Here is a 23,552-nt window from a genome sequence, read left to right on the forward strand (position 1 = left end):
AGGCTCAGTTGTCACAGTTCAACCTCTTTTAACCTTTTAAACTCTGAAGTGACACACCGTCTTTACGAATTTCCACAGTTCCCCAATACATGTCAGGAGTTTTATGAAAATTTGTAAATGATGCAAAGGGGATTAGAATATTTCCATTTTACTGTCTGAAATGATGCAACCACAAAAATCATGGAACTTTGGGTTTTGGATATGTCTCATATTGAAAGCTTAAAAGCAACTTAAAACAAATTTAAAGGGAAAATCAAGGTTTAAAGGGTTAAAAGGGTACGCAGTGTTGGGTTTACATAGTAAGAAAGAGATGCAGCAGTATACAGACTTAGGGATACAGAAGACCAGCATCACTTTTAAAAGTAATATGCCTAATTACTCTTTGCAAGAGAGCATAAAGGGCTTCTTAGCCTTTGTGCTTGTGTGCTTCCACTTTTTGGATGCTATGACAAGCTGTCTTGTTCAAATCATTGTCAGAGGCCCAAGGGAGGATGTTTACAGGTCAGTGGGTCACTGCATGCTCAAGGTCTCTCTATCTCTCTATCTCTCTCTCTCTCTCTCTCTGTCTGACACACATTCACAGACAATGATGCTGACGGTGCCAGGAAAAAAAATGGAAAACCACCTGATTGACCCCAGACTTCCTAGAGGACGACTGTGTGGTTGTGAGAAACTTGTCGTTGTTGGAAAGTTGGAAAAAACTTACAGTATACCTTCTTGTAACTGGTAACCTTAGTAGTGCACAACTGTAAATGTATTGTAATTATTAACTTAGAGTTTCTATTGGGTATTTCTATGAGTGCAACACTTTAGGTATAACAAAAAAACTCTAAAATATACTGTATCTAAAAAAATAAAAACATATAAAACCAAACATTTATCTGGCAGTGTACTGTAAACTGACTCATGTGTGTCATGCTGATGGTAAAATGACAAATTCTGTAAAATGTGAAAGTGTGTGAAAGGGAGGGTTCTGTATGTCGGGGCAGTGAAAAGTGGCCGCAGGGTCACAGCGGCGACAGTTCATGGACAAATGGATGTGACAAATGTGACCTTTGGCCTGTGCAAACAGCGGCAGACTGGAAATGAACACGGAATTCCTGTCACCTCCCTGGTCAGGAAATATAGGAAATAAGAGTTTACACACATGCAGACACTACTAGGACCCTCTCTACACCTGCTGTACGCACCAGGATGTCAGACCCCAGCCAGCAGATTAGAAAGTTGTCATTCAGCTGAGTGACTCTCCTGACAGCCAGTGGGTAATAATACAAATATAGGGTAATCTGGGGTTTAAGCAATGACTGCCTTGTCATTGGGGATCAAAATTTCAACATTTATAGGAGGCCTATTGCATATGAAATACTGTGGACCGTTAGAATGGCATGCTGCTATGTAGGAGCAACATCCTTTATATCAAGTCTAGATTCTCACAATAAGTATTTCTTTACAAAGTAGATATTTAAGGTGAAGTTATTCAATTCAGTTCAATGCAATTGACTTCATTACACCAGAATAATCTCAAAGGTAAGGTTGACTTCAAAGTTATGGGCATCTCTCCTGTCTTACAGAGACATCTTGTGGCCACAACAGGTACACAAACTTTTAAACCACTGACTACATTTTTTGATTCAGTTTAGGTTAAAACTGAAGTAGGCGAGATTGGAGCAAATATGATTAAAAAAGTTAAAGTTATTTTTATAAAACGGTCGCTATATCGTGACAGTAGTACATGAAACAGGTAACCTGAAAAAAATCAAGTGCCTCTGTGTCCTTTGGTGTTCCTAACGGCATCTGCAAGATTTCACAGACCGGACGAAAACAAGCAGTCAGAGCTGATCTGAGGTCTGCTGTCCATCTGTCGTCTATGTGAGCCGGCTGTAAATCACTCGCAAGAGTGAGAAAGCCTGAAAACAGAGCCATGAGGAGGTGCAGAATTAGTCTACATGATATACTGCTGGTTAGCTTAACCTATAATAATACATCATAATTTAGTATTTGATTTAGCCTATGTTTTGTAATAAGAACCTAAATCTGCAGAGTAGACAGTAACTAAAGCTATTTAAAAAAATGTAGTGGAGTAAAAAGTACAACACTACAACATTTGCTGCAGAAATGTTGCCTATAAGTATAAGGTAGCATACAATAGGCCCCTTTTCACAGCAGTCATTTTGACATGTCATTGCAGGGTAAACACAAGTGTAATTAATAACATTAATTATGGCCCTGTTCCTTTAGGTGGGCCAGGGCCCTGGTGTTGTGCATGCTGGGTTACTGGAATGGCTGTGACACTAAATACAATGGGACTATAATTAATTTCATGAATTACACCTGTGTTTACCCTACAATTACATGTCAAAACGGCTGCTGTGAAAAGGGCCTATGGCAGGGGTCAGCAACCTTTACTATCAAAAGAGCCATTTTAGGCAAAAATAAATAAATAATCTGTCTGGAGCCGCAAAACATTTGAGCGCTGTGATGAAGGTAACACATTTTATTGTCTAAGTATATAAGTCTAATGCAGTGAGGGTCAAAGTGCAAATGTACTACGGAGTATTAGGGCCACATTGAGGGGAAAAAAATCAGATGTCCAGAAAAAAGTCGTAACATTACGAGAAAAAAGTCATAACTTTACGAGAAAAAAAGTCATAATATTACGAGAATAAAGTCATAACTCAATGAGAAAAAGTCGTAATATTACGGGAAAAAAGTCATAACTTTATGAGGAAAAAGGTCGTAATAATACGAGAAAAGTCTTTACGAGACCTGTTTACGAGACTTTACGAGAAAAAATGTTGTAATATTACGAGAATAAAGTCATAACTTTACGAGAAAAAAGTCGTAATATTACAAGAAAAAAGTCAGAACTTTACGAGAAAAGACAGATTATTTATTTATTTTTTTGCCTAAAATGGCTCTTTTGATAGTAAAGGTTGCTGACCCCCGGCCTATGGAAAGGAGGTGCACCTTCAAAATTGTAGGCTACAGTGCCTATAGGTAAATGTACTGTAGTTACTTTCCACGACTAGTTGGTTTGGCATCAAGTTACATGAATAAAAAAAGCCACATTATCTTAACACAAAAATATGTATAATTTTTTGCACTTTGCAAGGTCTAATGTTTATAAAAGCATCAAATGAAAAGCATTGGGTGCTCCCCCACTAACATGTGCCATGCATGTCTTTATAGTGTAGCTTCACTAGCTGTTAGTAACCTGCAGCGCCCCCCTCAGGCTGAGCTCAGTACTGCAGCTACACACTAACCAGCTCCAACAGGAGGAGTAGGAGGAGGCGTGTGTGAACACGATTCATCTGGGTTCCTGCTCATGTTGGTGTTGAGGGAAATGAGCAAGTAGATCGCTCACGTGTGGACGGAGTCTCTGCTCCTCTGCCTGCTCGCCTTCACTCACTCACCGCGTGCATTCTCGCTGTCTCGCTCCACCTCTACACGTGCATGCGCTCTCACTACACACTGCAGAAGAGAACTCTGAGAATATCTAGTAAATGTACAGTGGACGTTTGTGCAGAAATAAATACTGCAGCTCCTCTAGACCAACAGAGGTTTCCCGTATCTTGCGAAGAGATGGGGCTCCGCAGCGAGAAACGTTATCGTCTCCGACCGGGTGCCGGTGTCTCCCCTATTCCCTCCGGCCGTGGTCAGAGACGATAACGTTTCTTTTCCAACACTAGGATCAGCAGTGATTCATGGAGAGACCTTCGTCTGGTCTGCTAACATTACTGCCAAGCAGGTGAAATATAGAGTGATATTGTGGTTTTAGCTGACGTGTGTCGCCTCACTGTTTTGAGCGATGCTCGTTCATGTCTATTTAGAGTGAGCACAACTTTCGTTGACTTAACGGCCACAGGTGTCGCTGTTAACAAGCATTTCTGATTCTTACAAACAGTCCCTTTAAGAGAAACTGATTTAGTTAAACGAATCTAGAGTTTTCCTCATTATTATTATTATTATTATTATTATTTTATCATTATTATTTTATTATTATTATTTTATTTATTTTATTTATTTTATTTATTTTATCTATTTTATTTATTTTATTTATTTTATTTATTTTATCTATTTTATCTATTTTATTTATTTATGTTGTTTCTGCACGCGCTCCTGCTCCACCCTCCAGTCCGGTAGGTGGCGGTAATACCAACCACCAATAAACACCACAGAAGAAGAGGAGGAGGTGTGTGACTCTCCGCTAGCATCGCATCGCTCTCTGCAGACAGAAAACAACCCAGTGTGTGTCGGTGGTCAGTCAAACAGGTACACAGTGAACTTTAACACCATGCTAGATGTGTAGCGCTGCTGTATCTGCATGTTGTATTGTTATTGAAGAGGCTGAGAGAGATGCGTTGTTGCCTAGCGACTTTGAGGACAAGCTAAGCTAAGCTAGGCTAGGCTAGCTGTGATGCTAACAAGCTAAGTGTAGGCCCATTTATATGCTAACTAACTCCTCTATAACTTTGATAACATTGCTGTATCACATCTTAATAAGCATTATAAAAGTGAAGATGCGTTAATGTACGAGTTAAATGACGTTTATAATACATAAACAGCGCTTTTGTGTAACTTTAATGAGCTCCACAACGACACATTAGATGGTTACCATGGTTAGCTGGTTACCATGGTTAGATGGTTACCATGGTTAGCTCCTCGGCTGCAGGCGGTTGAGCTGCCAGTGTAACTGTTCATATACTAAATAACACACAGGAGCTGCAGGTAGTGTTACACAGGCACAACTAGTGGTTGTAATACACCCTCTATCTGAGGAATCAATTGGATATATAGAAAAATATTGTCAGTAATGTAAAATTAAATGTAGTGCACTTTACTGTACACCTATCAGTACTACTCAGGTGTAATTCTGTCTATAATGTCTTTGATTTTAGGAATCCCAAGTACAAATATAAACTACTGCAGCCAACAAAAGGTTATATAACATTCTTACATTTGCTGCTAGAAAAAATATATTACTACAGTGGATTAGTGATAAGAAACACTCTGATCAAGGCTGGCGAAAAGTCATATTTGAGATGGTCCCTTTGTAATATCTCACAAATATTCTACATACCAAAGTAGATCAGTTACACAATATTTGGCAGCCCTATCTGAATTATATATTATATTATTAAGAAAACCCAATAAACACATTATATATATACATATACATATATATATATATATATATGTATATGTATATATATAAATAGTCTACTGAGATACTCAACCTAGTGATTTGAGACAGATAATTCATAGATCACATTATCTAATGTTACTTTGTTGGTTATTAGCTGTCATCTGTTCAAATTTAACGTTAGAAATAATAAATATCTACCAATAGCTATATCTTAATATCTAGCAGTATTTCTCTAGTTATTTAATTCATTCATTCATTCTCACTGTGCAATATCATTTTCCACTTGTGCAATATTGTTAATAGTCTGTTTATTGTCAATACTGTATATACTGCTCCTGTTTTTATACTTCCTTCTATTTAAATGGTTCATATTTTGTTACACTTTGTTTAGCTTGTTTTTGTTTTACTGTGTTAGCTGATGCATGTTGTTTTTTGCACTATCCACTTTGCTGCTGTACACTGCAAATTTCCCCACTGCAGGACTAATAAAGGAATATTTTATCTTATCTAAGAAAATATATCAGTTTTAGTTTGTTTGTTGGCTTAAATGTCATTTCCCTTTGCAACACCAAATAGTATGTGTGACAGTCAGGGCCAGCTTGAAATTGTCAGCACACAAAGGAGTGACTAAAACCATAAATTTACTTATAAATTAGTTAAAACATGTCTTTTATAGTGATAAGGAAAGCATACCAGTAAGTTTATGAAAATAACTAATAGGTCTCCTTTGATATCAGTAGATATATAATCATGTCTGTGACAAAAGGGAGAATTAAGTTAAAAGTTGATTACACTGGACTAAATATTTACAAGAAGTCAATGTGTAACTTTCATTCTCTTTTAATAGATATAAAGTAACTGATTTGAATTGTTTGTTTACACAAAATGTGTTCAATGATCCACAATATTAATAACATAGGAAAAAACAGAAAAATGATCAATATCAATACCACAGACAAATTAGTCATTCTGATATATTGCTTTCCCACTGTGATCTGTACTTAAGAAGATTGAGAGTCTCAATTTGTGTTTTGGGTAAAATAATGAATCACTGAGCCTCTGCATTGTGCTCTCAGATCTATTGATTGTGGTTTATAGTTTATTATTTTGATAAGAAATGGTTTGGGAGACAGAAGTTATGTACAGTAATCTCTCTCAGCTCTGTCTGTGCAGCTTGTCCCAGTCCAATATTTATTTTAAGAAAACTGTCTTTTTCACTCAACACCTCCTCACACTTTCATCGTTGTCCTACATTTTCTCATGCCCTTGTGTGCTCTCTCTTTCTCCTCTCTCCCATGTTTCTTCCCTCTTTGCCTGTCTGCAGCAACCGTGCCCCGCCGCGCCCCCACCCCCAGCGGAGCCGTCATGTGGCAAGAGGCCCGCAAACATGAGCGCAAGCTCCGAGGCATGATGGTAGATTACAAGCGCCGAGGAGAGCGACGGCGAGAGTACTACGAGAAGATAGTAAGAGACTTCTATCATTAATATATCTGCAGAGATAAATAAATATTATTTCTGCTGCTACAGTGGAGCTCTTTGTGGCAGCAGATCCTCCTGGACCTGATCTTCTGGTTTCAAAGTGCTGTTAGCTTTAAAGCCGTTTGCGGGACTTTTTGCTTTATCCGCTCTCACTGGATTTCTGACCATTACCGCCCGCTCATGCAGTGCGTGTGTCTGCTGCTGCCCGCACCTGCAAACATTCTGACCATGCAAGCACGCTCGCACAATAGATTGATTGTCAATAGATTGATCATTGATTTTGTGTCTTCTCGTGTCCCACAGTGAAAACACTTTATTGTAGTATTTGTAGTATTAATAAAAAATGCTTACCTGTCGGTAATAGTAGTGCATAACTACATTCATAATAGTGCAGTAAGTAGTTATTCTAGTGCAATAAGTACACCTATTCTAGGGCAAAACCACATTGTATATATTTATTTTACTTATTACTTTACGACGTGTGTTGTTGGCCGTGGTTGTTTGTTTTGCTGAGGTTGTTTTATTTTCTTTTGTTTCCCTGTGTCTTTTAACGCACTGATCAGGAGTAGCACTCCTAATTTCGTTTTGTTCTGTACAATGACAATAAAAGCTTTCTATTCTATTCTCCTCCTCTGCATTTAAACGTAACACTTCCATCCTTCTGGTTAGCGCTAGCTAAATCCCGGTACCCGCAGCTTAGTTTTTGACCGACCGCTCCCACCCGCAGCAGAGTTAAAAGCACTTGCTCCTGCAAGATTTGTATTGGGTCCCAACAATAATTAAACATTGACACGTCCTACAAAGTGATCATTCTTTGACAGATATCTTTACCAAACCTCCACTAGCTTCATTCAGATAAACACATTACTTAAAACACCATCTCGTCCATTCACATCTTTCCAAACCCTCTGTTGTCCACTTTGATATTATCTCCTCCTGACGGTTATTATCGATGCGGTCACTGTGCTCGCTGCTCTACCACTGATGCAAACGTGTTTTTGCATCCATGCACGATAGGGATGGGTCATGGTTTACGATTTCGGGGAAGAAATCTAAAACCCAGTTGTTTATAAACTGCATCAGCACTCAGGTTATCTATATACTGAAATGGCCCTGAGGTCTGGTGTATGTCCAAACTTAACCAGCTCTGAAACTGAGGATTGCAGAACATAATACTGCTATTCACACTAAGAATCTGGAGTATGCGATGGCACGTCATTCTGTGAATGTAAATCACTGATCAACCTCTGCCCTGAAATTCTTGGGTATTGAAAACATATTTTTATGACATATATTTATATATGCTGTGGCATTGGCTAGACGTAAGCAACAATGAGAGACAGCTATTAGCTGGGTGTCGGCACTTTAAACTTCTTCACCACCACTGCCTCTTCTTACTCTGAAGAAGACATGCTTTATGTTGACACGTTAGTTGCACCTTATTAAAAGCTCCTACTATAATTGTGTGCTCCAGATCTCATCTTTCCTGATCCTGCCTTGGTTGTTAAGTCTGTCGAGGCACCGGTTGGAGCTTGGCTGATGCGTTGGCTGTGACTCCTTCACCTCCTGTCAGCTTTCTATTTCTGCCAGTTGTTTTTTGTTCTAGCTGTCTACATGGAGCCAAATTTAGACCTGAGATGACAGATGAACACAATTAAATCTCTTGCATCAGCATTTAGAACAATAAAGAAAATATTTTGAGCTTCACTTCATAAGACACTGTAAAGCGCCACAAACACAATCCTTAATTGTCCTTACGGTTTGAATAGAAGATGAAATTGAGGAGTATATTATAATATCTTTCACTATTTGGTTATTTTATTTAGTTACAAGCTGCCATTTAATTGTCTTTTAACTGCCTCCCGTTTTGTCTCGACAGAAAAAAGATCCAGCTCAGTTTCTCCAGGTTCATGGCCGAGCCTACAAGATCCATCTGGATCCTGCTGTGGCGATGGCTGCAGAGAGCCCCATCAACATGTGAGGAAACACACACACCACATACACAAGATAGCACACACACACCAGATGCTCAGTGCTTGTGGGGTCTTACTGATCAGATTATACCTCTTTGTCTTGTTTTGTCAAAAGGATGCCATGGCAGGGAGATGCCAACAACATGATTGATAGGTTTGATGTAAGGGCTCACCTGGACTACATCCCCACCTACACACCGCCACTGCTCAACACATCGTAAGTCTTAAAATGACCTAATGTCACATTTAACCCCAGAATCTGTCTACTGTGAATCTTTTCTGATGTTTTATTTCTTTGTGATTGTGCGGGTGTCATGGAGACATTCATGTGTTCTTCTCAGATTATTCCACATTTTGACATTTGAGGCACTTGATTAAAGGAGAACATAAGTCATTAATACAAGAAAGTACCGTACCTTAACAAAAAATATGTTTGATTGCTTTGACGTATCAAGCAAAGAGGTTTTGTTCGTTCATTTATGTTTTCATCCTGCTGCAATCAACTAAGTCAATGTGTTTAGCTTATATATAGAACTAATAAGAGTGCATATAAGCTTGAGTCAGATTTTATAGTAGATGTAAAGCTGGGAAAGAACGTATTCAGCCTTTTGTCGTCTGACGTGCTTCAGATCTTCAATGAAACTAATTCAGTGCCCAGAGTGCGTGCCCACTAAGAATGGCCCGAATGCTTGGCTCCTGGTATTGCTGCTTGCAGCGTTGTCAGGGGTGTGCCCGTTCGGAATGCATGGCCGTTCAGAACGCATGGCCGTTCAGAACGCGTGGCCGTTCGGAGCGGGCTGATTACCTGGCCACCGGAAGTTCTGCATTCAGCATTCTCATCGCTCACTGACTCCAGGGAAGTGAAGAAGACTTCGGTTGAAACATTGAACCGCAGTCAATGAGTCGCGGCCTGTAAAGGCCCGCTGCAGACGACCTGCTCGACTCAATCTGGAGAGCCCTGAATCCCCGCCCCCGCTGCTAAACAGAGCGCCATTACTGGTTTATTAATATTGAACCAAATTGCACCAACTTCAACCCTGCACGTCCTTGGGTCCCCAGCAATACACCCACCAAGTGTGAAGTAGACAGACAGACAGACAGAGATTTCTTGCTTTATAGTTGGATGTAAATCAACTGTATTGTGTAGTATGCTAACAATCATTTGCCTTGTTTGGTAGGTAAAATTAAATACATCCTGTCAAGTTTTCATTGTGAAAATAATGGTTTTAATAACACCCAACATTTCTCTACAGAGTGCATCATAAGGTTGACAAAATTGAATGTTTTTCCTACTTCATAAAACATAAACTAAACCTTTTTGAATGTTTTAACTCTGTGTTGTACTATATATACCTATCTACCTAATACTATCATCCCAGTCTTTTTACTCTAGTATTGGTGCATTACCACCACTGGTGATCAAAAACACTGGATGTTCTGGTTGTTACTGTAAACAATAATAAAAATGTTACTAAGTAATTGAACTCGTCATTGATGAGATTATCTTTTCCGTTTCTTCTTCTACACTTTTTCAAAGTCCGATGCTTCAGGCTGCAAAAATACTCAGAAAAAGTGGTAAAATATAAAAGAACCTTCTACTCTTTGTCTCATACAGAACCGCAGAGCAGGAGATGGAGGAGAGGAAGTGCAATTATGAGCGATACAGAGGCCTAGTGCAGAATGACTTTGCCAACAGTGAGTATCTTCATAGCTGAAAAAGTTGAATTTCATTTGATCAATACATTACATTAACATTTTGTTTCATGTTGCAACACTGTCAAACCACTGTCAATACATGTGTTCTTAATGTGCCTATAATAGTCTTTTAACCTGCCCTCAGTGGGTATATTTTGCAGTTGTGTTGTGCTCTTAAACTCCTTGCTGTCCTCCAACAGTCTCCGAGGAGCAATGTTTATACCAGATCTACCTGGATGAGCTCTACGGTGGCCTGCAGAAACCAAATGAGGACGAGAAGAAAAAGTATGTCATTGTAATGTTATTAAAATGGTTGTTTTATCCCCACTGGGAATTTAAATCCGTGTATTTATAAATCCTTCCTCCCGTTGTGCAGACTGGCAGAAAAGAAGGCCACCATTGGTTACACCTATGAAGACAGCACTGTGACGGAGCCCGACCCCGAGTCAGACAAAGATGAAGACAATTCAGAGAACAGTGAATCTGAAGAGGACGAGGGCATCCCAGATATTGGTGAGGAAATGAGTTTAGCACTCATGAGCTTTACATATCAGGAAAATTTAAACTTCAGACACAAACCAAAAAAAAAAAAACAGTTATGCAGGGCAGAAATGTGCACCAAGGTTATATTAGTTTTGAATTTTAAATTAGTTTTTATTTGATTTAGTTTAGTTTTAGTTAGTTTTCGGAGTGTGTTTGCTAGTTTTAGTTTAGTTTCAGTTTTTCAGAAAGTTGTAGTTTTAGAGAATTGACGGAAATGCATGCCTACTCTTTTTTTCGGTGGTGAGATATTGTAGCTAAAAAAAAAAAAAAAAACTGAACTGAATTTACGTTCATTTTTATTATATATTTAGTAGTTTTTTAAACAGGAAATATTGTTTTGGTTTAGTTTTAGTTTTTCTTGAGTGGTTTTTTTTTTAGTTTCAGTTTACTAAAAATATTTTTCACTGCATATTTTTGTTTTAGTTTACTATAATAAGCCTGATGTGCACCAAGGTATAACAACAACCTTTGGTTTGTAACATATGTTGAAATAATGATTCAATCAGCAGGACAACTCAACGGGCCTCGTTCACAAACAGTGATCACAAATCTGTGCATAAACCATGCGTACAAACATTTTACGCACAAATCTTGGATTCATCAATATTTTGTCACCTGAATTTGTTCTTACCCTGCAAACAAATTTAGAAATGCCTCAGACCATGCGTAGCCTATGCACAAATGATGAAGGCCGAGCTGTCTTAGAAAATGTAAACACATGTACCTTTTAAAATGCTAAATGCATGGCATATTAAAACCGCATTAATTAAAAAAGTCTTTAATAGACAACATTTAAAACCGTTAATTTACTAATGCTTTGGCTAAATGTACAGTATATAATAACTATGAAATTGATGCCCTTTCATCCTCATCAATTATTGTCATAATTAAAATATTCAACTATAAAAACTGAGAGTCCCAGTCCTAGCTTGGAGTATATGAGTATGTTCATATTGTTTTGGACTTTTTTTTGTTGTTGTTTTGGACTACTCCCACCAGTTTATAGTGCCATGAAATTGTGAATATGTAGCTGATGTTTAGTTGTGAAATTCTTTTGCTTTAAGGGCCATGCTTCTTTCTTACAACTACTTCACTGCTTTCTCCATGATACACCTCTAGGAAAACATATTTCTTTCATGTTTATTTTGTGTGCAAAGTAAGAACATTTCTGTGCACATATTAGTGAATGAGGCCCCATTGATATTTTCTTCTTTATTTTACTCCTACTTACCTGCTGTGAACTGAGGGTCCTCTCTCTCTGAGGGTAAAATTTGCTGAGACATGTTGCTGCGTTATAAATCTTTGTGTCATGTTGTGTCTATGTGTGTGTTTAAATACAGATGTGGAGGTTGATGTTGATGAGCTGAACCAGGAACAGGTGTTGGACGTTAACAAAATGGCAACCCCATACGGAATGGCTGAAGGAGACTTTGTTAGGTAACATCTCAGTGATTATATCATCATGTCTCAACAGTCAAATGTAGCACAAAGCAAAAATACAGGTTTGGAAGTTAACACAAGACCTATTGGTTCTGTGATTGAGATTCTCTTGCTTGTATAAGTTCTCAATTTACAAAGAAATCCAGGGGTTAATGGCCTCATAAAAAGTCTTAGTAGAATTTTAGATGAGCAAATATGAACTACAAAAACAACTTATAACATTGGCATTACTTTATCTTTTTTATTGATATTAACAAAGTCCTGAGGAGACCAAAACCGACAATTACTTTACCCTAGTATTGCCAGTTTTGCCACAACCTTATTGAGCTCCGTTATCAACATCTAAACATATAAAAACATATTAGAGTCATACAGTTCTGTGAATGCATTTACAAGCTCTGGCAAGTACTTTACTGTTTTGCAGATGGCACTGAGCATGCTCACGGATGTAGCTTCACGTGACACTGTTTAGCTAGTTTGACGAGCTGAGAGATGTTAATAGGAATGAACCGTATTGCTATGCTGTGTGCTTTTCATGTTGATATTTTAATAAGCAGTTATAAATGTATTACATAACTTGACATTTTACACTGTTGACATAATAATTGTTGTTACACTGTTGACATGATACCTGTCTATCAGGATGTTGAGGAAAGACAAGGAGGAAGTGGAGGCCATCAAACATGCCAAGGCTCTGGAGGCGGAGAAGGCCATGTACTCTGTAAGACAACATCCACTGACGGATATGTGTGTGTGTGTCGTGTGATTGGTATATGAGACGTTTTAAGTGATGTATTTGGTCATTTCAGGGCCGGCGTTCTCGCAGACAAAGGAGAGAGTTCAGAGAGAAGAGACTAAAAGGAAGACAGATCAGCCCACCAAGGTAAATTATCTTGTTCTTTTAAAGGGTTTTTCCTCATTAACAGTCCACTTACCTTAAAACATGTTTAACTAATTTCCTCATTCTCCTGTATTTCAGCTATGCCAGGAGAGACAGCCCAACGTACGACCCCTATAAACGGTGACTATTTTCTCCTTTTTCATTCTGAATATCCTGATTAGTGGAGTCTGTGTGTATGTTTGAATTAGGGCTGTCAAAGTTCATGCGATAATAACGCATTAAGGGTAAATTTGTTTTAATGCCACTAATTTCTTTAACGCATTAATGCAACGATTTTTAGGGTGTAGTGGGCTCAGTTTTAGAGTAAAGATGGTATCATATGAAACTAGAAAAAACGAAGGAATCCATTGGTACCAACCATGTCATACTAGCTTGTTGTGAAGGAGGATAAATAACGCTCCGAACTTAGGCTAAATGTTGTTGAGGAAAGACTTTCATGACCATTTTCAAAGGGGTCCCTTGACCTCTGACCTCAATATATGTGAATGAAAATGGGTTCTATGGGTACCCACGAGTCTCCCCTTTACAGACATGCCCACTTTATGATAATCACATGCAGTTTTGGGCAAGTCATAGTCCAGTCAGCACACTGACACACTGACTGTCATTGCCTGTTGGGCTTGAGTTTGCATATTTTTTATGCTAAATGCAGTACCTGTGAGGGTTTCTGGACAATATCTGTCATTGTTTTGCGTTGTTTATTGATTTCCAATGATAAATATATATTCATACATTTGCATAAAGCAGCATGTTTACCCACTCCCATCGATTGCTAGCCCTAGTATTTTGTCTTTATCGTTCTGAATTTCCTGGTTTGTTGAGTCTCTATGTATGTTTGAACTGTATTTTCTGATCTCTCTCTTTCAGGCCAGAGTCGGAGTCGAGCTCTGAGTCGCGGTCACGCTCTCGTTCTCCCGGTCCAGAGAAGATCACCTTCATCACCAGCTACGGAGGCAGCGACGATGAAGCAGTAGCAGCAGCAGCAGCAGCAGCAGCCGCCGCAGCGACAGCAGCAGCAGCCGCAGCAACACAAACACCCGCTCCTCACTCTGGACACGTCCCATCCAGCTTGCAACACCCTGCAGGTCATAGCAGGGGCTCCCGGTCGGTAACTTTCCGTCTTGCTGGCTTTTCATTAGTTATTTTCCTCGCACAGTCAAATTGTTGTCTGTTGAAATGACCAGAGCTGAAAGAATACTGACGATGAAATACTGATTTTTGTGGTAGGTGAGGTGGATCACAGTTTTTAATCAAGTAAAATGTCAGTGCAAAGAGTAGCTGTTAAATAACAAATGGACCTATTCTGCATGTGCTTAGAGAAAATGTGTGTGGTTGGATAGTTTTAAGTGTTGACGAGCAATTCGTTTATGATTGTGCATGTCAGATTATGGCAATGCAATGAGTAAGGCTATGCAAGTATATGAGATTATTTTTATATTTGCTTATTTATTCCTCTGTATAAAGTGGAGCATGTGAAACCAGAAGTATTCTGACGATAGGCTAGGTGCTGGGCTGGTGTTGTTACTAAAACAGTGTGTCTCTGTTTGTCCAGGAGACGAAGGTCATCCTCCAGTCGCTCCCCTTCCTCTTCCTCCCGCTCCTCAACTCGGTCCTCCTCTCGCTCTTCTTCCCGTTCACGCCGTACTCGACGTGGACGCGGGGGGAGGGACGGGCGGCGATCCTGGACCCGATCACGATCGAGGCGGCGTTCTAGATCTCACTCCCGCGGTAGAGGAGGGAACGGAGGGGCCGCATCCTGGAGGAGACGCGACCGGACACGATCACGGTCCAACGACAGAGACAGAGACCGAGAGCGTGAGAGGGACAGAGATAGGGACCGGGACAGGAGAAGATTCTCAGCACGCAGACGGACGAGGTAAGACTCCCCCGTGTCTCCCAACAGTGCTTCAGTTATTTTTTTAAAACACACATGGCACTGACACAAGCTCTTACTGTTTTCTGTCAGGTCCCGTTCCAGCTCACGGCAGGGGGGCAGTGTGAGGCGAGGAGGGCGGAACAGTGGAGGCCACCGGCGGGGAGACAGCGGCAGCCGCAGTCCCTCTCAGTCCCCCAGTCGTCCCAACCACAGTCCTTCCCCTCACAGAGGAGCGCCGCCCTCTACCAACACTGTCCGTGACAAGCTAAGAAAGTAAGAAGACCATGTAATAGAGAAATATCGTTTAAGTAAGGGATAATGTACAGCGAGCCGGTCATATTTGAGAGAGAATCCCCGACAGGGCGATGCTGCACCCCGACGCTGTACATTATCCTGCTTATTACACGGCCACTTACTTAAGAAGTCAATATTTTGACTCAAAAACGGTCCGCCAGAGTCCTACATCAGAGCTGCGCCCATAGCAACGGTCTGCTATACATTGACCAATCAGAATCGAGTATTCAACACAGCCGTGTCATAACTCTTGATAACTGAGGATGCACTGATCATAATTTTCTAAAAGATTGTCTTAATAAGTTGGTAGTGATTTAGTTTAGTACAATTTGACCCACCCAGAAATATTATACTCTGCAGTTTTTGTCTGTTTGATTAAAAACGTATAATCCAAATGTAAACTTTTCATTCATACACTCTAGATTGGTATACTCTAACATGTAGACCGTGTAGCATGTCAGTTGAAGTAAATTCTTGAAAATTGAAATGTTTCTTTCAAAGCTTTCTGAGCAGTGTTTCAGAGTGTTTCATTATTGTCTTCACTTAAAACTGATAAACATTAGGGATGTCACGAGAGCCGATACTTCTGAGATTCTGTGAACGTGAAGGTACTTGTCTTTCTACAGTCCCCAGCTACCATAGGTACCATCAGGGCTGGACACTAACGGCGTCCCGTCGACAATAGAAAATGTGTTTGGGACGCAGTAAAGTCACTATCGACCAGGGGATGCACCTTATTTTTTCCCTGATAATGCTGCATTGCGAGCAACAAATCCATGTTGAAATCGGCAGGACGAGAACTAGTTAACATAAGCTGTTAGCTCCATGCAGGACTGTGCTGCTTACTGGCTGCTAACAGCTAACTTTAACTAGCTCTGATGCGTTCAGGCTCTATTTTGTAAAGAGCGAAGGTAAATTCTAAAGTTATCATGATGTGTTCAAATCTAATCTTGTAAAATGTAGTTTTTGGCAATTGGTATTGACTACGAAATTTCTGGTATCATGACATCCCTAATAAATATTGTTACATGTTTATAATTTTTGAAGCCATTTTTTGTTTTGGCAAAACTTGATAACTTGAGATGATGAAGAAACAATATTTTCTTTGATGTCTTCATCACCCCAGCTAATTGTGTTTTGTCTTGCTGCCTCCAGGCCTGATACTCCGGGTGGTAAAGAGACGGGAGCTGCCAAAGTCAGTAAGAATTTGATCTAGCTGGGTTTTCTTGCTAAAGCCTACGCCTCCCTCATCCCTGACAGGCTGACATGGTTGTCCACCAGACTGGGATGTAGAAGCCATTGTTGCCCACAGAAAATAAAATGATGATGTGATGTTTTTTTCCCCCACAAAATGAACAGTCAAAGCCTGTCATCTATTTTGCAATTGTCATTATCGTATCCTTCACCTTCTCACGTGTTTTGCTGAGAAGAATGTGAACTTGCCAACACTGAAAAATGACAGACTGAATTAATGCTGCCATCTCTGTATGGAGTGAACATTTTAGCACCCTGTGAAGTCATTATTGTCTTGATTGTGCTTTTAGTAGGTGGGTTGTGCATGCATGTATAGATATACATGTGACTGAGGGGAGTGCAGCATCTTTATATGTGTTTGTAGTCTCATACACACAGCAGTATATCGCATATCAATGGCCCTAAGAGGAAGAAGATGACTTCTTGTGCTACTGACCATGTGTCTTGTTACAACGTGTGAATCAGTATTGGCCAAGTGATCATTTAATAGTTCCATAAATCTCTGATGGAAACCGGATGGGTGTGCTCTGGACAGCCGTTTTAGGGCTTGTTTTAACAAGCAGCAGAGTACTTTCTTACTAAAGCTCGTACTTAATATGAAATGCTTTATGTCCCACGCACAGATTGAAGACTTTAGATGAGAGTTAAACTAATAGTTGGACATTTTGGGACACTTATTTCCTGTCTTGCAGAGAGTTGGACGAGAAGATCAATACAGCTCTCATTGCACTAACTAGGTTGGCTTAGTTTACTACAGAGACTGGAAACGGCTAGCCTGGCTCTGTTCAGAGGACACAAAATCAGCCTACCAGCACCTCTAATGGGGCTTTGCCATTGACACTTTTGGCCGTGCCGAGCCAAGCCATACAGCGCTGATTTGCGTTTCCATTACCAGTTTTAGCGCGCCGAGTTGCACCGAAACGCACCCGAGGTGGACCATTTCTGGAGTCGGGCCAATGTGTGCCCGACACGCCTCCAAGCGGGTTGCGGTGACGTCTCACCGGCCGTGGCAGACCCGTAACGACCTCCTACTCCCCCTCAAACTAGTGATTGGAATTCCGGCTCTTTTTAGTGAGCCATATCATTTGGCTCAGCTCCCCAAGAAGAGCCGGCTCTTTCGACTCCCAAACGGCTCTTCATTTTACCAGCTTTTGTAATTCAGGCTAAATTTAGCGCTGTTTTGACCTATGATTTGTATGTGTGCACATATATCACTTAAATTATTCAATGTAATTATACTAAACCTAAATCTCTCTTTCTCTCCTCCTCTCCCTCCTGCTCTGTGCCTGTAGACCGTCAGCACGCCGCGCACCTCCGCCCCTCCTCCCTGCTTGATGGTAGGATCCTTGTCTGTCATCACATGATTGATCTCACTTCATTAACACAACATTCAAAAAGAGCCGCCGTGTTCGTGACCGACACATCACTACCTCAAACAAGCGTGTGTCGCGAGACTCCACTCATGTCTGTGCAGGATGCCAGAGAGAAAGACGTTGTGTGTTCAGCTCTCAGTACTTTTGTAGCTTTTAACTGAATCTCTGGTTTGAAGTTTAGTTCCTCTCCTGCGTCCCTCTTTGTACTTTCCGATATCTGCTATATTTTACTGTTTTGCTCTCAGCTGTAGGCTGTAAGAGTCATATTAAGTTGCCACTGATGAAAACCCAACAATCCTGATTTTGCTACTCCATAGTAAAAGTTTTTATATAAAAAAATAACGGGGGACTTTTATAGTGAAGAGTTTACAGGAAATGAAATGTTTATCTCCGAATGAGTGGAGCTTTGTTAACAGCTATTCTAAATTAAGACGAGTCCACTAATACTGCAGAGAGGAAGAGAACAAGCAGCAAAAACTTTTATTTTGAAGAATATAGGAAATTAAATGTGTTTATCTACTATTTTACACCCGCTCCTTTGACCACTACACACCTTCAAGCGAGCCCTGTTGTAATGGAGATGTGAATCCCTGCCGTGCTGGGCTGACGTGCCAAGTCAAACCGGGTCGAGCCAAGTAAGCACGTGTATGGAAAAACCGATAACACTCACTAATTAACACATTATATATCTCACTTGTTTAATCCGTACAAAAAGTGAAGTGCAAAAATGGAAAATCACCTTTTTATGGCGGGTTGTCTGCCAGACTATTTCTAGATTAAACAAACAAGATGTGTTAATTAGTGAGTGCTAGAGGTGCTAGTAGGCTGATTTTGTTACCGTTGGACGGAGTCAGGCTAACTGTTTCCTTCTGTTTTCAGTCTCTATGCTAAGCTCAGATAACAGTTCCTCATAGTAGCTTCATATTTAGTGTAGAGAGTTATCAATCTCATCTAACTTTAGACAAGAAAAGGGAATATGTGTATTTCCCAAAATGTCAGACTATTTCTTAAAGAATAAATAAGATATTTATTTGTTGTTATATTCTAACATTCTGAACCGTTTTGCTATCTTGAACCGGCTTCTCTTCTCACTGCATTTCCTGGAAAAGAAGAAAAGATTTGCGACAGTCAGACAGACGAATAGAGTGGAAGTTATAATCTTCTCCTCTGCAGTGTTGTGACCTGCAGTTTTTCTTGCCTGGCCAGGTTTAAACAGCCCAGCGATGGGTGTGTCAGTAACAAAATGCCACGGGCTCTTTATGAACTCTTCAAACTCACCGGATCTGAACTTGCCCTTGTTTCTCTTTCTGACCGTCTCTCCTTCTGCTGCCCCTTTTATCCCCTTTATCTCGCTGACAGAGTTCGTACATATCATTTATATTTTAAGTGCAAAGTTTCATGTGAATGGATCCCGTCCTGCTTCTAAACTATCCTGCAGCAGCAGTTCGCCACACGCACACAGTGAGCCTGTTTAGCCAGCAAGATTCAAGTGTGCTTGTGATTCATGACAGCACGGTGCCTCTGATCTTTCTCTTACACACGCACACATGCACACATTTGTCAGGATGTGAAAGGATGCACTAACACTATTGTGTCACCAGCAGCCCAAGATGACCCCACAAGAGCGGCTGAAGCTACGAATGCAGAAGGCGCTCAACAAGCAGTGTGAGTACAGCTGGGCAGTGTGCATGTGTTTGTGGTTTGTGAACACGTTGAGGTGTATCTGTTGTACATTTTGTCACAATATGCAATTAACAAAGGTGTTTTTCTCACTTTGAATTTTCTTGTGGTTTTTCCCGTCCTGCAGCCAAGGCGGATAAAAAAGCCGCTCAGGTGAAGATCCAGCAGCAGGAAAACAAACGACAGGTGTGTGTGTGTATTTTGTTTTCTGTGTATGCACTTGAATTTCAAGCAGAAGCAGAGATTCTGTTATCCTGTCTCTCCCCTCATTACTGTGTGTTTATTTTACAGGAGCGAGAGGGCGAGCTACGAGCCATGGCACGCAAGATTCGCATGAAGTAAGAGTCTGTGTGTGTGTGTAAGTGGACTGTTGTTACTGTGGTATTTGTGTGTTGCAACTGTCTGACCCAGAGGCTGTGCGTTTAGGGAGCGCGAGAGACGTGAGAAAGAGAGGGATGAATGGGAAAGACAGTACGGACGACAGAGCCACTCGCCTTCTCCTTCCAAATATGGTAAGATCTCAAATAGCCATATGGATCTGATATATTGTGTGCACACGGTCTTGTATACTCAAACAGGAGTAGCCCAACTATTTAATCAACTTCTGTCTGATCTGCTGGCATCAGTTTCTGCTCTGACAGTTTCATAGGCATGCCATTGTTGTCATTGTGTCTCTGTATCTTCTGTCCCTTCAGGCCGGGAACACAACTCACACAGAAGGTATGTGAGAAGCCACAAGAATCTGAGCAGCTCCGATGAAGCAGAATGAAATATGGTAGTCTTTCACATTAATGCACAAACACTATCTCAAAGGCTCATCGCAGTGCCTTTATATGCAACACTAATACTACGTTGCTTTTTCTTCACTCAACTAACAAATCGGTGTGTCAAGTCTTGAGAGAGAAGTCGGGGCCAAGAACAGAAATAATCCAGTAAAAAGTTAAAGGGTTCATTTTCAGGTTCATACTTGTATTTTGGGTTTCTACTAGAACATGTTTACATGCTTTAATGTTTAAAAAACACATAATTTTTCTCATACTGTCTGTCTGAATATACCTGTATTCACCCTCTGTCTGAAACGCTCCGTTTTAGCGCCTGTCTTTTAAGACCCCCTTCTGAAAAAGCCCAGTCTGCTCTGATTGGCTTGCAAGTATAATATGTTGCACCTTTTGTAAAGGTAGTTCTCAAGCTGTGAACGATATATTCTAATGAGCCTGAATGTGACATAGGAAGGGGAACCAAATCTGAATGGCTTGTTGAATCACTTGTTTTCTGATCTAGGCAGCCCACAAAAAACTGACTAGGTTGTCTTATTTCACAGTTTGTGTGTTGGTAGTAGGGCTGCACAATTAATCACATTTTGTATCGAAATCTCAATATGGCCTTCTGTAATTTTTAAATCGCAGGAGGGGCACTGTTTTTTAAAGGCAAAAGTGTGTCAAAATAGTTTTTCAATGAAAATGAGAATAATTTTGTAAAAATGTTCATTCCCTCTAATATTGCGAATCATATCGCAAATCATAGCCCTAGTTGGTAGGCACCCCAGATACCCAAATGTATGAGCACAAGCACTGAACAAGTGAGTTTTTCATGATATGTCCTCTTTAATACCTAAAGTCAAAGAAAATACCTCAAACTTTTCACTAGAATTTATTTTTCTCTCGGACAAAAACTGCTTCAATACATTCATTAGTATTATTTTATAAGATTAGAAATGTTTTAGATTCAAGTCAAGTCTCAAATAGAGCCCGACTGTATCAACGCCCATATTTGAGACTTTAAAAAATTCTGATAACAATATATCGACTCTTGTTTTTTTGTGTTTTGTAACTTAAACAAATGTAAACATTTTGGTAAGAATCCCTTCATTCATTGTAACCAATATATGTACTAAATGAAATTAAATGTAATGAAGACACTGTTTCTAAATGACCTCAAACATTTCTTTGCCGTTTTTGCATTATATACACCAACATATACCTGTGATAGACTAATATCAGCCCATATATAGTGGTCTAACGATCCATCGATCTGGATCGATATATCGATTCAATGATCCAATATCATCGATGCAAAGTGAAAACATCGATACATATCGTCATCTTCAAGATTCACCTTTATTTTGAAATTCCCATGGTGCGTCTGTGTCACTTTTTCCCTCCAAGCGCACCTCCTTGCTACAGAGCCCAGTAATAAAACTGTCAAATCATATTTTAGTTGCTTTTTGTGAGTTGATATAAATGTACTGTAACTGATTGTATTAAATGGGCATAGGATATCGTTTTATATCAATCGCAGACCCCTGAATTGAATCTAATCCAAATCATATTGTGGCAGATTTTGTGAAATCAGCAAATATCGTAGCGTTGTCCAAAGAATCAATACAATGTGATGAAACTTGTGATTTACACCCCGATCGATATATTGATCCAGCAAATTTATAAATAAAAATGTGACTATTGAAGCTCAGTTTAAAAATAATCGTTCATTCTTATTAGCCAGTAAATCTGTATTAATGTTAAATAAAAACATAGAAACAGAAGATATGTAATGTAATATATTTCTCTCAAAGTGACAGACTAGAGCTAGAGGCTTGTTTACATCAGAAACGTGTGTCTTTATATTCAATTATGATCAGTAGAGAAACAAGATGCTGCTTCTTTTTTAACTATATGTTCGTTTATAGCTAAAAACAAATTACTGATCAGGATTTTAAGACCAGAATGAGACATTTTCTTTATGATGATTTTCAGATTGTGCTGCTCTCACCTTCATACTGACTAATTTTGTATTATTTCCAGGAGGTCACGGTCTCGGTCACGGAGTCCATACTACCGGTACTGAGCTGTGGAAAGCATCAACAGTCATTGGCACACATACTGTCCAACAAACAGCCTATCACATGGGAATATGAAGAGATGGACTTACTGGGACACCAATCTGTACCTGAACACTCTGTTGTCTGGTATGCGTCTACAGCATATAACATGTTGACTGTGATACCTTTTAGTTTCACTAACTATACAGCCGGTTGGTTGAGCCAAGCTCACTTTGATCTACGCTTTTCGTTATTGCTTTATCTTGTAAAAAAAACCTGCAGGTTTATTAAATGAGTTTCTGGCTTTTCTTTTTCTTCTTCTGCATGCTCCTTTTTTGCTTTTCAGTTCTTCTCAACTCATCTGGAGACGCTCGTTTGTATTTCAAAGTACATAATACTAAGCAATATCCCACATTTTACCATTTGCCTTTTCTCTGACTAGAAGCGCTCACACTAAAAAAACATTTTAAACAACCTTCATGAGCTGATGTACAGGATATTTATACACATTCAAATTAAAAACTTCTTTATTAAAGAAGACAAATTCATGTATGAATTCAATCTATAGAGCGCTCTTTTTATACTCTGTCCTCTGCCAACCGGTTAACAGCAGCAAAGAACTGTTTTTGTTCGCAATAACGTGGAATGTTAAATCCAGAACAACAAATAAAACTGACTTTTGAAATGGTTTGTTCATTTTTCATTTTTTTCTCTATAATCCCTGTTGCTTTTACAGGTTCACAAAGAAATACTGTATATTTATTAGATTTAGTTTCTTTCATTTTTAGATTCATTTTAGTTTTGCATTTGGTCTGCATACCTTAAACATTTGATCACAAAAATACTGCATACATCAGTATATCTGCTACGTGTGTATTTAAAAGCTTTTTGTCTAAGTTAGGACAGAACTAGGCAAAAAAGCTTTTAAATACGCCGCTCCTTCTTCCTACAATAACGTACAGAAAGACCTGAAATTATCAGAGCTGATGATTATTATGGGGGAATTTAAGTCCATTCTATGTGACTGATATTTAATAGATATGCTATAGATAGATAGATATGTTATAGATAGATATGCTC

General features: G+C 39.6%; 1 protein-coding gene across 9 annotated transcripts; it reads left to right on the forward strand.

Moving 5' to 3' along the window:
• Positions 1–4,118: 4,118 nt before the first annotated feature.
• LOC119491054 (CLK4-associating serine/arginine rich protein) lies at positions 4,119–23,159 on the forward strand. 9 transcript variants are annotated; one of them, XM_037774644.1, is made up of 22 exons: positions 4,119–4,272; positions 6,471–6,610; positions 8,505–8,602; positions 8,714–8,815; positions 10,214–10,293; positions 10,494–10,578; positions 10,670–10,806; positions 12,177–12,273; positions 12,919–12,997; positions 13,086–13,159; positions 13,256–13,297; positions 14,045–14,281; positions 14,730–15,053; positions 15,144–15,326; positions 16,503–16,542; positions 17,894–17,938; positions 19,576–19,639; positions 19,782–19,840; positions 19,946–19,992; positions 20,081–20,166; positions 20,350–20,429; positions 22,456–23,159. In XM_037774644.1, exons 2-21 carry the CDS (start codon positions 6,512–6,514, stop codon positions 20,421–20,423), a joined length of 2,052 nt encoding a protein of 683 aa, XP_037630572.1. In that variant the 5' UTR covers positions 4,119–4,272; positions 6,471–6,511; the 3' UTR covers positions 20,424–20,429; positions 22,456–23,159. The 9 variants fall into 9 exon arrangements, with proteins under 9 accessions (XP_037630572.1, XP_037630574.1, XP_037630573.1 ...); XM_037774646.1 differs by having other exon boundaries at positions 20,350–20,374; XM_037774645.1 differs by having other exon boundaries at positions 19,579–19,639.
• Positions 23,160–23,552: the final 393 nt, after the last annotated feature.

Source organism: Sebastes umbrosus, chromosome 7, assembly GCF_015220745.1.
Source record: "Sebastes umbrosus isolate fSebUmb1 chromosome 7, fSebUmb1.pri, whole genome shotgun sequence".
In the NCBI taxonomy this organism is placed as follows: Eukaryota; Metazoa; Chordata; class Actinopteri; order Perciformes; family Sebastidae; genus Sebastes; species Sebastes umbrosus.